This window comes from Lactuca saligna, chromosome 3 (genome assembly GCF_052625555.1).
Source record: "Lactuca saligna cultivar CGN05327 chromosome 3, ASM5262555v1, whole genome shotgun sequence".
NCBI lineage: Eukaryota > Viridiplantae > Streptophyta > Magnoliopsida > Asterales > Asteraceae > Lactuca > Lactuca saligna.
In genome coordinates this window covers 181,354,115-181,371,576 of record NC_136419.1, presented here as the reverse complement: position 1 = coordinate 181,371,576, position 17,462 = coordinate 181,354,115, and the positions used below count along the sequence as shown (strand labels likewise).

General features: G+C 39.7%; 1 protein-coding gene across 1 annotated transcript; it reads left to right on the top strand.

Moving 5' to 3' along the window:
• The first annotated feature begins 12,407 nt into the window (after positions 1-12,407).
• Positions 12,408-15,841, top strand: LOC145037571 (inosine-5'-monophosphate dehydrogenase 2-like). Its single transcript, XM_078986257.1, has 4 exons — positions 12,408-13,520; positions 14,994-15,173; positions 15,283-15,540; positions 15,661-15,841. Exons 1-4 carry the CDS (start codon positions 12,519-12,521, stop codon positions 15,730-15,732), a joined length of 1,512 nt encoding a protein of 503 aa, XP_078842383.1. The 5' UTR covers positions 12,408-12,518; the 3' UTR covers positions 15,733-15,841.
• Positions 15,842-17,462: the final 1,621 nt, after the last annotated feature.

The window sequence follows — 17,462 nt, the reverse complement described above, 5'->3', positions numbered from 1 at the left end:
TCTTTATATCCACGCGTAGGTAAAAATAAGATCTACAACTTTCATTTTGACTCCGTCGGCTAATTCTCAACCGATCTTAAATTTAACTGTACGAGAAGATTATACTATTAAATGTTCGTGTAAAAGTCATAACTTCTACATACAGATTCTGTTTTCGTCTGTATTTTTACCATTGAGTTCCTATTAATGAGATCTTCAATTCTCATTTAGGTCGCGTAGGCCAAAAACCACTCGATCTAAAATTCGAGTTTCGGATCGTGCACTGTTAAGCCAAATCTTAGAAAATTCATAACTTCCTCATACGAAGTCAGATTGGACATTATTTTTTTGTATGTTCATGGTTTAATATATACTACAACTTTTTTTTAGATAAATAAGGTTAAAAAGTCCCCTATTGTTAATTCACTATTTACGTTTCCCGGTGTCGTGCCGGTTTTGCCGTAAAACTTCGACGGGCCATAACTTCTTTGTTATAACTCGGATTTCGGCTTTATATCCCCGGAATCCTTGTTTTGACCCCTACAGCTTTATGTAACAACATAGGGCTTATCTCACACTTTAATTTCGATGCTTATTTTTATTCTTTATTTATTACACATTTATAAATAAGTAATAAGCATATAAATTCACATAATATTCAAATAATTCTTCTTTATTACTTCAAAAAGAGTTAAAATAGTTGACCTAGACTATTACATCATCTAAAATGCTTAGCCCCGAAACGCGGGCGTTACAGTTATGCACATTAGGGTTTACATGGTGTAACCCTACATACCATACAATCATATAAACACGTATTGAAACTGTAAGCACGAAGCTTAGTGAGCTCCCCCAAACTACCACATACCATACAATCATATAAACACATATTGGGCCTTGCCCACTGCATCGTACCGATGTCCGAAAACTGCATCGGACCGAAGTCCGGAACTAACCAGGGCCTTGCCCTCTGCATCGGACCGAAGTCTGGAACTGTCTGGGACCTTGTCCCCTGCATCGAACCGAAGTCCGAAACTAACTGCATCAGATCAAAATCTAGAATCGACTTGGACCTTGTCCCCTGTATCGGACCGAAGTCTGGAAACTGATCGAGCATAACATAGCGTAGCATAAACATATCAACTAGCATAAACACATATACTGCATACTGCATCGGACCGAAGTCCGGAACACTTAACACAAAACATGCTTGAATCACAAAGACATCAAGCAATCTAACTACTGCATCGGACCAAGGTCCGGAATTACTGCTAACTAAACGGGCCGACATTGTGGTCGTAGACCCGTTCCTATTGGAAGGAAAACTCACCTCGAAAGTTGGCTGCTGAAACTCTACTTGGGAACTGTCTGCTGCTGCTCCGGTCTCTCCCGGCTAAAATTCCCATAAACACACTCAATCAGCTACTGATAACTATACTAAGGGTAAAATCACTATTTTACCCCTGGTCAAAGTTAACCTCCTAGTCAAAGTCAAGATATAGTTGGCCCGACTCGTTGAGTTGGGCCGCCAACTCGTCGAGTCCCTACTCTTATTTCTCATTCCTGCCCGCTAATACTCTTCGAGTTTGGCATAGACTCGACGAGTTCCTCCTCGATACTAATAAACAGTCTATCTTCATTTGACTCGCCGAGTTGTATGAACAACTCGTCGAGTTCTCCTTCATCATAAGAGCATTCTAGCCTGTGACTCACCGAGTAGTATGAACAACTCGTCGAGTTTGTTCTTGAGGCAAGAAGATTTCCCTGGACTCGCCGAGTCAGGGCATTAACTCGCCGAGTCCCTCTATTGTTTAGTCTGACTTCCGACTCACTCAGTCCACCTCCAACTCACTGGTTCCAATCGGCATAACCCAAAAGGGGAAAATCAGGAACTCGTGACTCGACTTACCGATTCTAAAGAACAACTCGCCGAGTCGCTTCCATGCAAACACTATACAATCGATTCTGGTCAATTCCATTGCATTCAACTTATAGATCTGGGTTCCTAAGGCTTGTTTCACACGTAAAGTTTCCAACTTTATGTGTGTATATGCATCAATGAAGGTTTAAAGGCTCTAAAGGGACCAAAAGTGTAGATCTAGGGCTTTTATGCACGAATGGTCCCATAAAGGCAGTAGGTCTAAGCTTTTAGAGCTCAGACATGGGTATATCTGATGGCTATTCATCACCACATGTTCTCTATACTACTACCAAGCCAAAAATGGCAAAACAAGCCAAATAAGAGATCTAATTGAAGAAGGACAAATGTTTGAGCTTGATACCTCAAAGAAGACTGTAATGCAACAAGGAAATCGGATCTACTCTGCTCCCCCTTGATTCCTCCTCTTCTCTTCTCTTCTTCTAGCTTTAAATGCAACAACAACTTGCAGAATATGAGAAATCACACCAAAAGTGATAAGGAACAGCTAGGGTTTTAGTATGGAACTCTCTGTGGGTGACGGAGGCTGATTAGTGCACAAAAAGTTGTTTAAATAAGGTGCATAGCCTTAACTTTAGGGTTTCATCCAGACTAGCGGACTCGCCGAGTAGCCGGCTCCAAACACGTGCTTATCCCGTCTCTACTCGACGAGTCGGGCTACTGACTCGTCGAGTTCCTCTTGAAAACTTGACAAATTAGATATTTAAATACATACCAAAATTGGGGCGTTACAACTCTCCCCCACTTGTCTCATACTTCATCCTCGAAGTCTGTTGCTGCTGAATCTGGGAACAGATCTGGGTAATGCTCCCTCATCTCCTCCTCTGCCTCCCATGTCCACTCATACCCCTTTCGGTTCTGCCACTGCACCTTCACCAACAGAACCACCTTGTTCATCAAGGTCTTTGTCTTCTGATCCACGATCGCTACGGGTCTCTCAACATAATTCAGGCTGCTATCAACCTAAATATCCTCCATGGGTACTACTGCTATCTCGTCCACCAAACACTTCCTCAACTAAGAAACATGGAAAGTGTTGTGCATCTGGCTAATCTCTGCCGGAAGATCTAACCGATACGCAACCCGACCTACTCTAGCCAAAACTCGAAAAGGGACAATGAACCTGGGGCCTAACTTGCCCCTCTTCCGGAACCTAATAACACCCTTCCAGGGTGACACCTTCAGGAGGACCGTATCGCCCACCTGGAACTCCAAGTCTGAACGCCTCCTGTCGGCGCAACTCTTCTGTCGACTCTACACAGTCTCCAGTCTACTCCGAACCTGCTGAATCAACTCTATCATCTTGAGCACCACTTCGGTGCTCCCGATGACTCGCTGACCGACCTTGCCCAGCAAATCGGGGTCCTGCACTTCCTCCCATAGAGCATCTTGAAGGGAGGGCGGTCAATACCCGCATGGTAACTGTTGTTATATAAGAATTCCGCTAACGGAAGATACGTATCCCAACTGCCACCGAAATCTAAGACACATACCTGGAGCATGTCCTCGAGAATCTGAATCGTCCTCTCGCTCTGCCCGTCCGTCTGAGGGAGGAAAGCGGTGCTGAAATGGAGACGAGTACCCATCTCGTCGTGGAACCGCTTCCATAATCTGCAAGTAAAACGGACGTCTCGGTCTGACACTACCGATATAGGCACTCCATGTCGTGCCACAACCTCTCGCACATAAATATTGGCTAGCTTCTCAACCGATATGCTCTCCTGGATCGGTATAAAATGAGCACTCTTCGTCAATCGATCCACAATAACCCAAATCGAATCCACTCCATGTGCGGTCCTGGGAAGCTTAGTGATAAAATCCATGGTGATATCCTCCTATTTCCACACTGGAATATCTAACGGCTGCATCTTGTCGTGGGGCCTCTGGTTCTTTGCCTTGACCTTCCTACAGGTCAGGCTCCACATACCAGGCGACATCCCGCTTCATGCAGGGCCACCAATAATCGGGTCGAAGATCTCTATACATCTTCGTCGCCCCTGGGTGGATGGAAAATCGAGACTTATAGGCCTCGTCCATCTACACCTGTCATACTCCGCCCCGGTACGGTACCCAAACTCTCCCATGAAGGGTCAACAATCCCCGACTTTCATAATCAAAAGAAGCTACTCGGCCCACGATCCTCTCACACTTCTGCCTCTCCTCCTTGAGGCCCTTAACCTGTGCCTCCCTGATCCATTCCAACAACGGAGTAATCACTGTCATCCTCAAGCATATATCCCTGATCGGGACCACTGCCGTCTTGCGGCTCAAGGCATCGGCCACTACGTTGGCCTTCCCCAGATGATAAAGGATCTCACAATCATAATCCTTCACCACATCTAACCACCGATGATGCCTCATGTTAAGATTCGGTTGGTCCATGAGGTATCTCAGACTCTTGTGATCCGTGTAGATGGTACAACGGACCCCATAGAGGTATTGTCTCCAAATCTTGAGGTCGAACACCATTACCCCCAACTCTAAATCGTGCGTCAGATAGTTAGCCTCGTGAGGCTTCAACTATCTGGAGGCGTAAGCTATCACACGCCCCCGCTGCATCAACACTGCCCCCATACTGAGATCGAGTAGGGGTGCAAACGAGCCAAGCCGAGCCCGGGCCTATTCAGGCTCGGCTCGGGCTTGTTTATGTTATACAAGGCTCGAGCTCGAGCTCAGCTCGATTCAAGCTTTCTTTTACTGAGCTCGGCTCGAGCTCGTAAAGAATTATACAAGCCCGGCTCGGCTTGTTTGTCGTTTGATGTGCCTAAATAAGCTTAAGCTCGACTAAAGCTCGTTAAGAAGCTCGTTTACTAATACCCGAAATCCATAATTTCCCAAATATGTTTTTATTTTAATATATGAAAATAATAATAAATTATATTATATAAAGGCTCATTTAGGCTCGCGAGCCTAATCGAGCTTAGTGACATAGGCTCGAGCTCGAGCTCGTTTAATAAACGAGCTTAATATTAGGCTCGAGCTTGGCTCGGGATCGTTTAAAACTGGTTTCGAGTCGAGCTTTTAACGAGCCGATCCCAAGTAGCTCGCGAGTAGCTCGGCTCATTTGCACCCCTAAGATCGAGGCATCATAATAGACTACAAAATCATCCACTCCCTCTGGCAGGGTAAGAATCGGTGCCTCGTACAATCGCTGTCTAAGGGTCTCAAATGCCGCCTACTGCTCAGGCTCCCAACGAATCGACTTCTTGGTCAGTCGGGTGAGTGGTACTGCTATTTTGGAGAAATCCTGGATGAATCTCCTGTAGTACCCTGCCAAGCCTAGGAAGCTCCGAATCTCTGATGGAGACTTCGGGACCTCCCACTGCATCACGTCATCTATCTTGGTCAGATCTACCAGTATACCCTTCTGGTTGATGAGGTGCCCAAAGAACTGCGCCTCGTGCAACCAGAACTCGCACTTGGAAAACTTTGCAAAAAGTTTCTCCCTTCTCAAGATCTCTAGCACCTCCCTCAGGTGCTCCTCGTCCTGCTACTGAGTCTTGGAATAAACCAAGATGTCATCGATGAATACAATCACATACCAATCCAACATCAGCTTGCACACGCGGTTCATGAGGTCCATGAATGCGACTGGAGCGTTGGTGAGCCCAAACGGCATCACCACAAACTCATAATGACCATAACGGGTCCTAAAAGCCGTCTTCTGAACATCCTCACCCCTGACCCGCATCTGATGATACCCGGAGCGCATATCAATCTTGGAAAACCAAGATGATCCCTGAAGCTGATCGAACAAGTCATCTATCCTCGAGAGTGGGTAACGGTTCTTCACCATTACCTTGTTTAATTCCCGGTAATCTATGCACATACGGTGCGACCCATCATTCTTCTTCACAAACAGGATAGGGCTCCCCATGGCGAACTACTCGCTCTGATGAAACCCTTGTCTAACAGCTCCTGTAGCTATGCAGACAACTCATGCATCTCTAGAGGAGCCAACCGATACGTTGCCTTGGCTATCGGAGCCGCACCAGGAACCAGGTCAATCCTGAACTCAACCTGTCTCTCCAGAGGTATCCCAGGCAATTCCTCTGGGAACACGTCCGGGTACTCTCGCACCACTGCTGCATCATCTACTGTCAACGTACCCTTATCCTGGGTATCCATCACATATGCAATATAACCTGCGCAACCCTGCTGGAAGTAGCGCCTCACTCTCACTGCTGAACAAAGAATCAGTCCGTGTTGTGGCCTCTCTCCCTGAATCACTAACTCTCCTCCGCTGGGAGTGCGAAGCCTCACTAGCTGCAACTCGCAATCAATCACCGCCCTATTAGGGCTCAGCCAATCCATGCCTACTATGACCTTGTTCCCTCGCAAAGGAATAGGGACTAGGTCCACCGAAAACTGCTCATCGAATAACTGCAGCGATCATGCCTTATGCACCCTCGCGTCCTTGACGGTCCTATCATCGACTATCTCCACCTCGAGTCGACAATCCAGCTCCTCCGGAGCTCTGCTAAACCTCTTGCTAAGCGCAAGAGAAACAAACGATCGGGTAGCCCCTGAATCAAACAAGATTGTAGCTGATATGTCATTCACTAAGAACGACCCTATATATAGAAACACATAACTATAAGAACAATCAACAATCAACAATACTAAAGATATGAAAGGAAATACATACCCATCACCACATCAGGAGTCGCTCGCGCCTTCTCTGCTGTCATCTGAAAAGCTATACTCTTCGCCACTGGCGCCTCACTTTGGCCCTGACGGCTGTCTGTAGTCCTCAATGTTGCAGGGGTAGGTGCTACCACCTTCCCTGCTGCTACTATCAAACTCGGATACTGGGACTTTTTATGTCCCCTCTAATTGCAATGGAAGCAAATTAGATCTGATGCTGCAGTGGTGGTGGTAGAAGTTGTACAATCTCTGCTCATATGCCCAGTCCGACCACACTTGTAGCAACCGGAACCCCCTGCCTTGCACGCCCCATCGTGCAATCTCCCATATTTTCCACTCCCTGCCTTAAACGTCATAAACACTGATATATCTCGAGGGATCATTACTAATACAAGTTTTCTGGTCTCATCTCAGCCTTCCTTGATTCAAGTACGGATCCTCTGCTTCCAGTAGTATGGGCCCCTACTACCTTCCACATCTATACGTACCTTCCTCAAGAACTGCTTCGACTCCACCAAGCCACTACTACTGCTACTAATCTCGACGACTCTCATCCTAGGCTTGCCCTAGGGGAAATCTCTTAGTCAACAAAACCAGTCCTCAGTTGTTGAAGGCCTCCTTGTAATGCCAATTAGTCATCACCTGAATACCATCACATGAGACGAGGCTCAGATAATCCTCCGAGTAAAAGACTCATCCCCACAACGGTTGGACTCAAACAAGAGCTGCACAGTAGGGCCAAATCCAGCTCTCTGAGATTATTCAACCCTGATCTCATGTGACGTGTCGTATTCACCTAATAGCTAACTCCCATCGCTCAGAGTCCCACAAAGTACAAAGCAAGCAACATTCGGACACAGGAAACTAATCAAACAACTTTATTCTCATAACAAGAAATTGTACTAGCATACAAGGCTAAGTTCGTACTATCATGCATAACCTAAACAAGCTATCCTACTGCTGTCTACTCAATACTAGCATGCAGTTCTCATAAAGCTGAAACACATATAGCAGGCACATAAGGCATCCTCCTAGATCCTTAGTCCTATTCTAGCATGTTGTTCTACTGAAACTAAAACTGATAATCATAACATAAACTTGTATGGGTAATTTGGGAGTACTTACTTGAGCTCAGCTGATCGCATGCACCACACTCTTTTTCTTGTTTTCAAAACTCTTTTCTTTTTAAGTCTCTTTCTCAAAAATTCTTTTGAAAATATTTTTCTTTCGAAATCTTTTTACTATTTCCTTAGTTTGAGTTCAGTCACACCCGTAAGTGTGCCTGAATCCCTCAAACCAAGGCTCTGATACCAACTTGAAACGTCCCAAAATACGACCCAAAATTTTTTGTTTAAATAATACTAAAACCATAACATCGAATGTCATACAATAACAATCATGCGTCAATATCTCAAAACCATAATAAAGTGTCGTGATAAAAAATGTATCAAATTGTGTCAAGTCATATCTAAGAAAACTAAACCAACTCCCAGGATAAAACGGAAGTTGTGGTGTGTGCGATACCATCATCCCGGGCTCTTCCCTTTACTTGCGGAAGTATCTAAAACCAAAACTGAAACTGTAAGCACGAAGCTTAGTGAGCTGCCCAAACTACCACATACCATACAATCATATAAACATATATTGGGCCTTGCCCACTGCATCGGACCGAAGTCTGGAAACTGCATCGGACCAACGTCTGGATCTAACCAGGGCCTTGCCCTCTGCATCAGACCGAAGTCCGGAAACTGCATCGGACCGAAGTCCGAAACTGTCTGGGACCTTGTCCCCTGCATCGAACCGAAGTCCGAAACTAACTGCATCAGATCAAAATCCAGAATCGACTGGGACCTTGTCCCCTGCATCGGACCGAAGTCTGAAAACTTATCGAGCATAACATAGCGTAGCATAAACATATCAACTAGCATAAGCACATATATTGCATACTGCATCGGACCGAAGTCCAGAACACTTAACACAAAACATGCTTGAATCACAAAGACATCAAGCAATCTAACTACTGCATTGGACCAAGGTCCGGAACTACTGCTAACTAAACGGGCCGACATTGTGGTCGTAGACTCGTTCCTACTGGAAGGAAAACTCACCTCAAAAGCTGGCTGCTGAAACTCTACTCGAGAACTGTCTACTGCTGCTCCGGTCTCTCCCGGCTACAATTCTCATAAATACACTCAATCAGCTACTGATAACTATACTGAGGGTAAAATGACTATTTTACCCCCTGTTCAAAGTCAACCTCCTGGTCAAAGTTAACATATAGTTGGCCCGACTCGTCAAGTTGGGCCGCCAACTTGTCGAGTCCCTACTTTGATTTCTCATTCCTGCCCGCTAATACTCGTCGAGTTTGGCATAGACTCAACGAGTTCCTCCTCGATACTAATAAACAGTTTATCTTCATCTGACTCACCGAGTTGTATGAACAACTCGTCAAGTTCTCCTTCATCATAAGAGCATTCTAGCTTGCGACTCACCGAGTAGTATAAACAACTCATCGAGTTTGTTCTTGAGGCAAGAAGATTGCCCTGGACTCGCCGAGTCAGGGCATTGACTCGCTGAGTTCCTCCATTGTTGAGTCTGACTTCCGACTCACTCAGTCCACCTCCAACTCACTGGTTCCAATCGACATAACTCAAAAAGGGGAAAATCAGGAACTCGTGACTCGACTTGCCGATTCTAAAGAACAACTCGCCGAGTCGCTTCCATGCAAACACTATACAATCGATTTTGGTCAATTCCATTGCATTCAACTTATAGATATGGGTTCCTAAGGCTTGTTTCACACGTAAAGTTTCCAACTTTACGTGTGTATATGCATCAATGAAGGTTTAAAGGCTCTAAAGGGACCAAAAGTGTAGATCTAGGGCTTTTATGCACGAATGGTCCCATAAAGACAGTAGATCTAAGCTTTTAGAGCTCAGACATGGGTATATCTGATGGCTATTCATCACCACATGTTCTCTATACTACTACCAAGCCAAAAATGGCAAAACAAGCCAAACAAGAGATCTAATTGAAGAAGGACAAAGGTTTGAGCTTGATACCTCAAAGAAGACTGTAATGCAACAAGGAAATCGGATCTACTATGCTCCCCCTTGATTCCTCCTCTTCTATTCTCTTCTTATAGCTTTAAATGCACCAACAACTTGCACAATATGAGAAATCACACCAAAAATGATAAGGAACGGCTAGGGTTTTAGTATGGAACTCTCTGTGGGTGAGGGAGGCTGATTAGTGCACAAAAAGTTGTTTAAATAAGGTGCAAACCCTTAGCTTTAAGGTTTCATCCAGACTAGCGGACTCGCTGAGTCCAAGCATATGGACTCGCCGAGTAGCCGGCTCCAAACACGTGCTTATCCCCTCTACTCGACGAGTCGGGCTACTGACTCGTCGAGTTCCTCTTGAAAACTTGAAAATTTAGATATTTAAATACATACCAGAATTGGGGCGTTACAACAGAAGCTCTTGGACGAATAGCAACAGATCAAGCAACATCTTCTCGTTCCTTGCTTGAAATCCTTTTCTTCTCTTCCAAAGATGCATCAAAATACTCAATATTAGCTCAACACTCTCTCTATTAGCTCAAAGGGCGATTAGGGTTTCTCTCAGTGATGGTAAGCAACTGGTGAGCCGCAAATGAGGCTATAAGTGTCCTTAAATAGGCCCCAAATCCATGGATTTAGTGTTTCACCTCACAACGTCTACTCGGCGAGTCGACTCTCTGACTCGTCGAGTAAATCATTAATCCCAAGTAGGCGAACGCGACTCTACTTGACGAGTTACAACACTAACTCGTCGAGTTGCTCAATAGTCCTCATAAATAAATAAATAATATGCCTGGGAGTCCGAGTGTTACAAATTTAGTGTATGTTTTTGATGATTAAGTTTTTCTCCCTTTAAGTTTTATTTGGTACAAACTTTTAAGGCTTAACAACAATTTATATACAAGTGATGACTATCATGTTTCAGTTGTTTACTCTTGTTTGGTGGATACTTCTAGAGCGCTTTTCCTTTGGAGCCTTAAGCATCAATTCATCAACTTCTATCTCCCATGAGAATCAAAGAATTCAAAGGTTGCAATATTTTTCTTTATATGCTTGATCTAATCTTTCCATAATTGCATAATGATCTTTGGTGGGTTAAAACAGTTTTAAGTTTATTTTAATTATAAAGCTTCCATTGTTGTTCTTAGTGTTTTTTTATAAAACAATTTTAAATAAAACTCAACAATTGGTATCAGATCCATTTTTGTAAAGCTTGGTTAAATTAATAAATTATTTGGTATAATCTTTGTTTTTGGAAAATATGAATGTTTTTTTGTAAGAAAAGTACATACATATTTTCTATGACATATTTATAATCGTTATTTTATGTGACAAAAGTTTACATGTATATTTTGCCACCATAGTTTTCTTACAAAAACAAAGTATTATTTTATATAATTTTGAGTGTATGTGTGTGTGTGAGGGGGAGGGGGGTATGTATGTTTGTGTATGTGCGTGTATGATGCACATAAACTAGTCATGAACCTCTTGTTATATCGTTATTTGTTGAATTGTTAAAATGATTTTAATATTTATTTATTCATATGATACGTAATAATTAAATAGATAATTTTCATTTTATTTATTTTTGTAAATAACATATTGTTTTAGAAATAATTTAATTATTTTATAAATTTTAAGTGATTAATTAATAAGAAGATAGATAAAATAAAATAATGTAATAAAAATAATTATAAACTGATTATATAAACTAAAGTAATTAAGTATATAAAATAATAATTAATATTAATAATACTTATTTATAATAATGTTAGACCTAACATATATTATAATTCAAAGGACGGGTTAAAAGTGTTAAAATCATAACTTAAAATAAAAATGAAATTGTTTTGAGAGTGATTTATGTCATTATGGAAAACGTTGAGGGAGAAAAGTCTAAAATTCGAAATTGAGCTTTCTTGTTGCTGTGTGATTGTTCCTTGTTGCTTAAAGGCTTTTTAGTAGGAATGACAACGGGGCAGATTTGGGATGGGTTTTGGTAATCCCGTCTCCGTCCCCGGATATGAAATTCGATCTCGTCACCGATCCGATTTCCAACGGGTATCTGTTTACCAAACATTATCGGATCTGCGAGTATCCCAACGGGGTAACAGGGATCCCCGTTTAACACTCAAATTAAGAATAATTTTGATACAATGAGAATACAAAAACATTAGAGTTAGTGATGCAAACATAAATTCATATCCAAAATAATTTTGATTATTACAAAACTATTAAGAACAGATGTATTTGTTCTGATACATAAGTGGTTACTAGCGGCAATAAAACAATAGAGGCATTATCATTCATAAATCATAATATCACTATTACTCTAGATACTATGATTAAAAAAAATATCAAACACCAGCACTACAAATAAACAAGAAGCTATCTCAAGAAATTATATTTAAATCATTCACATAAAAGATGATAGCTCAAGGAAATTAATATATATATATATATATATATATATATATATATATATATATATATATATATATATATATATATATATATATATATATATATAATCATATGAATGGTTTCAGGTAACGGGTTTTGGTTTCGGTTTCGGATATTTTGTTTACCATTCCCGTAACCAAACCTTCGAAAATTTTCTAAAAACATACCAATCCCGATCCCAACCCCGATTAACCGATCCCAAACCCAACCCTAATCTGTCGGTTTTCGAATTGCACCATCGGTTCGGTTTCTTTTGTCCCTACTTTTTAGCGCTTATATATATGTCACGCCAAAAAGAAGCCCTAGTTCTATAAATTGATAAAATCTGGTTCCATACGGTAGCTACTAGCCAACTAACCTTCAAAACCCATCTGTATTTCGTCTATTGGTTTATATCTAAAACCCTAACAACGCCACCGCAGGCAACCATGACCACCGCGGGAGATATGGAGGATGGCTTTCCGGCAACCAGGCTCTTCAACCAAGGATATTCTTACACCTACGATGACGTTATCTTCCTCCCTCACTATATCGACTTCCCATCCGACTCCGTTCAGCTAAACACGAAACTCTCTCGTAACATAAACCTCTCTGTACCATGTGTTGCTTCTCCGATGGACACCGTCACCGAAGCATCCATGGCTGTTTCTATGGCGGCTTTAGGTGGTATAGGAATCATCCACTCCAATAACACCGCTTCTGAGCAGTCATCCTTAATCCGCTCCGCCAAATCCCACCGTATCCCTTTCGCATCATCCGATATCCCGTTTTTGTCACCGGATGATTCCATTTCATCTGGTTCTGTTTTCGATTCCTCCCCTTGCGTTTTTATTACCACAAACGGATCCAAAAGTGATAAGAAGCTGTTAGGCGTTGTTGATAAGTTAACTTGGGAGGGTTTAGCTGATAAGGAAGCTAGGATTTCAAGTTATATGCAGAAGAACGTGGTAACGTTGCCGAATACGTATAAGTTCGAAGATGTTGCTGGGTATTTAGCTACGAAGGAGATGGATTTTGTGCCTTTGGTGAGCGGCGAAGGGGAGGTGATAGATGTGGTGAGTAAGTGGGATGTAGAGAGGATTAAAGGGTTCCCAAAGTCGGGCCTTCCTTCTGTTGGAGAAAATGGGGAGTTTTTGGTCGGAGCTTCCATTGGGACGAGGGAGAGTGATAAACAGAGATTAGAACATCTTGTTAAAGCTGGTGCTAATGTGATTGTGATCGATAGTTCACAAGGAAACTCGATTTATCAGATTGAGATGATTAAGTATGCTAAAAAGATGTTTCCTGAGTTGGATTTGATTGGTGGAAATGTGGTTACGATGAATCAAGCCCAGAACTTGATTCAGGCTGGAGTTGATGGGTTGAGAGTTGGAATGGGGTCTGGTTCGATTTGTACTACTCAAGAAGTTTGTGCTGTTGGCAGGGGACAGGTAATGTTTGAAAACTATCAGCTTAAATTTGATGCTTTTATTGTTTTTCTTCACCTTTCACTTGTAATTTGCTCATCCAAACTGGTATATTTTGGGCTAAATGCCTAAATGGAAGAATTAGCCACATACTTCTGTTTATTTGTTTATTATAGCATCAACAACATTGTACTTCGATTGTTTTTCCTTGTTAAGGCATTGTACTCTGTATAGTCTACCTCATTATAGCACTAAATTTGATTTGTATTTGAATGACATTGCTATAATTGGGTAGATTATCAAAGTGCAATTCTATAATACAACGAAATGAAAGTGTTCTATAAGACAAATAGAAGAAAGGAAATGAAAGGGTGCTATAAGACAAATAAAGGAAAGGACGTTGCTATTTCCTGATTAACACTATTTGTTGCAACAAGAACTAAATCATAAGTCACAATAAAAGATGGACTATTTTGTACTTACAACTTAAATATAGAGTTATCACTGATTTTATGTAACAAACTATTCAAATGGTCTTCAAGTTGCAATTACAATTTACAAGTTAGATATTTAGACTTTTGGTTCAAGTGGGGACCAAGTTTTAAACTTTGCTACAAATTTGGTCCATTTTCTTTTTACAAATCTGCCCCGAACTTTTTTTTTTTTTTATTTATTTATTTTTTTATTTATTTTTTTTTTTTTACAATATCTTTTAAATTATTAAAAGTTTTTGCACAAACTTTTTTTAGACTTTTTACAACCTTGTTTAAACTTCTTTTACAACTTTTGTACAAATTGTTTCAGAACCTTTATAAAAAAAAATTGCAGCTTTTTATACAACCTTTTTAAATGCTTTTAACACTTTTTAAAGTTATTTTATACCATTTTTAAACTTATTTTTACAACATTTTTAACTTTTTTACTAACCCTTTTAAACTAATTTAAAATCCTTTTTATACAACCTAGGAATGTTGAAAAATTATAAGTAAAAAAGTTCAAAAGGTTTGAAGCTTATAAAAAACATATGTTGTAAAAAACTTTTTGAATCTTTTTCTAAAACCTCTAAAAAGAAATCATCCTTTTTAAACATTTTTACGTCTGTTTCAAATGTCTGAAACCTTTTTCTTACGTTTCCAACCTTCCTATGCTGTAAAAAAGTTTGAAAAGGCTTGTAAAAAATTATGTAAAAAGTTGTACAAAGTGTAAAAACATTTGTAAAAGATTTTGTGCAAAAAGTCTTTAATTTTAAAAAGCTGTAAAAAAAAAAAAATTTGGACAAATTTGTAAAAAACAAATCAGACCAAATTTGTAACAAAGTTTACAACTTGGGCCAAAAGTGTAAAATAGTGCATTTGAGATGCCATTGAAGTACAAAGCAATTTTCACTGGCATAATAATTTGGGTCGAAATTTTAAAGTACAATGCCTTAATAAGAAAATAATTAAAAGTAATAGTGACAAATGAATGAAAGTAGGTTGCTATTTCTATTTATTGCAGGCAACTGCAGTGTACAAGGTATCATCAGTTGCTGCAAAAAGTGGTATCCCAGTGATTGCTGATGGTGGGATTTCAAATTCTGGACACATAGTCAAAGCTTTGACTTTAGGAGCATCAACTGTCATGATGGGGAGCTTTTTAGCAGGAAGTACTGAAGCTCCTGGAGCTTATACAAATCAGGTAGGTTAAGTTAACTTTCAATTTTAAATTTATTAAGCAAAAAGAAAACACCCATATATATAACTTACCAGATTAAGTCCTTTTTTTTTTTCTCGTTTTGGTCAACCAGGGTGGTCAACGGGTCAAAAAATACCGAGGAATGGGATCTCTAGAAGCAATGACAAAAGGAAGTGACGCACGTTACCTTGGTGACACTGCCAAAATGAAGATTGCTCAAGGGGTTGTTGGAGCAGTTGCAGATAAAGGTTCTGTGTTAAAGTTTATTCCTTACACCATGCAAGCAGTGAAACAAGGTTTCCAAGATCTTGGTGCTTCTTCATTGCAATCAGCTCATGATTTGTTGAGGTCTGGAGTCCTAAGGCTTGAGGTATACCAAAACCTTTTTCCAATTATCGTTTTTTTACCCTAAATAATCGAAAGCGGACGATTTTCGTCCCAAAAACAAATTTGGTCATTAACTGTATTTATGTTTTTGACTTTTGTTTAGGTGCGAACAGGGGCAGCACAGGTGGAAGGTGGAGTTCATGGTCTTGTGTCTTATGAAAAGAAATCCTTCTGATCACATTCATGTCTGTATAACGATTAATTAATATGCATTGTTAAGTTATCCAGTGCACAAGCTCTGTTGTATTATGGTTGCAATTGACTTGATTTGGGTTGCTTGCTTACATCTGATTCTCAAACATATGAAGTTTGTGTCAAAATTTGCTTTATTGCATAAGGTGATGAGAATGCTAATATATAAGCTTAGTTCACCAACCTCGTTTGTTCTATCTACACTTGAATTTTTTTTTTTTTTGATCGTTAAGTTTACGTATATAATCAGAATCAACTTATTTGTATTCTTTTGAACAAGACGAGATTGTTATCAAGTGAAAACGAGCGTGGAGTTGTCCTGTGAAAATACAAATTTCTAGGAACTAGAGAATGTGATGTGAGAAATTTCTGAATGTAGAAAACGAACATGTAAACAAGTCGAAAAACACTTTATAAAAACATATATTTAGAATCTAGTACTGAAGTTAGCATAAAGGTATAAAAGTTTAAATTCCTTCACAACGATGCCTTTTTGAAATCTTGAGCTTCACATCGTCGTCCAAAATCCTAACACTGTCGATAAATTAGTAGGCATAGGGAATCAATTCCCTCCCACACATGACCACTTGTTGCCATGCTTTCTTCACAAGCTCACTTGATACAAAATATGCTCACAAACCAGACATAAAAGTAGTTTGCCACTATACCTCCAACGATCCAAATTAGCTAGTGTATACAACCTATGGAATCCAACTTTCCATCCAAAAATATTAATTTTAATCGGAGTTCCCTCATCCGGTCAATTTGACCACAACCCACAACCGAATTCCTGTCATTTGAATAGAGGGAATAAGAAACAAAAACCCGAATAAGATAAAGTTAAAGCTAGTAATGGGTTTGGTTTGGGCTTAATCCATTTGAGGTTGGATCTGAGTTATTTCCGAAATAGGTTGAAAATCTCAAGCATCCAAACATATTTAATTAAATGTTTTTGATATTTTCAACACACCCAACACAATTTGTTAAATAAATGAGTTAACATTGAGTCTGTTAATTTTTTCCATTTCAACCTTTTAACAAAATGGATTGAACTTGTTTAACTCATTTAAAATCCAAATGTAAACAATATAAAAAAATTACTACAATAAATTACAAACTCTAATTTTTATGTCAAAAATACAATCACCCATATAAATAAATTGTTTAAATAACATTGGAAAATTTTAATATCTAAGTAGCTTAGATTCTACTTCCACCACCTTAAACTTACATTTTACCGATTCCAGTTAGGGGTGCGATAAAAAAAACGAAAACGAATAACTGAATCGAACCAAATGATGTTTGGTTTATTTGGTTAACCAAATGAGAATATCTTCTTTGGTTTGGTTTTGGATAAATTTTCATTATTTTAGTTAAACTGAAAAAAAAAACCGATTAAGCTTTTTAATTAATATATATTTTTATAGTTTATGTCTATAAATTAACATTTTGTATTTTAATTAATAGATCAATTAATAAAAAAATATTTTCTTTAATCATTATGTAATTATTAACCATTATAAATCTATAATTGTTTATATATTATATTAAAAAGCAATAACTAATTAACCAAATGTCAATTAACCGTCGATGATTTTATCTTTTTCATATACGACTCAAGTTATATTAACCGGTCTCTACAACTTGTATACCTAAAATGAAATTTCAAGACAACATAGTGAAAAATTATATACAATATGTTATGTATTAGTG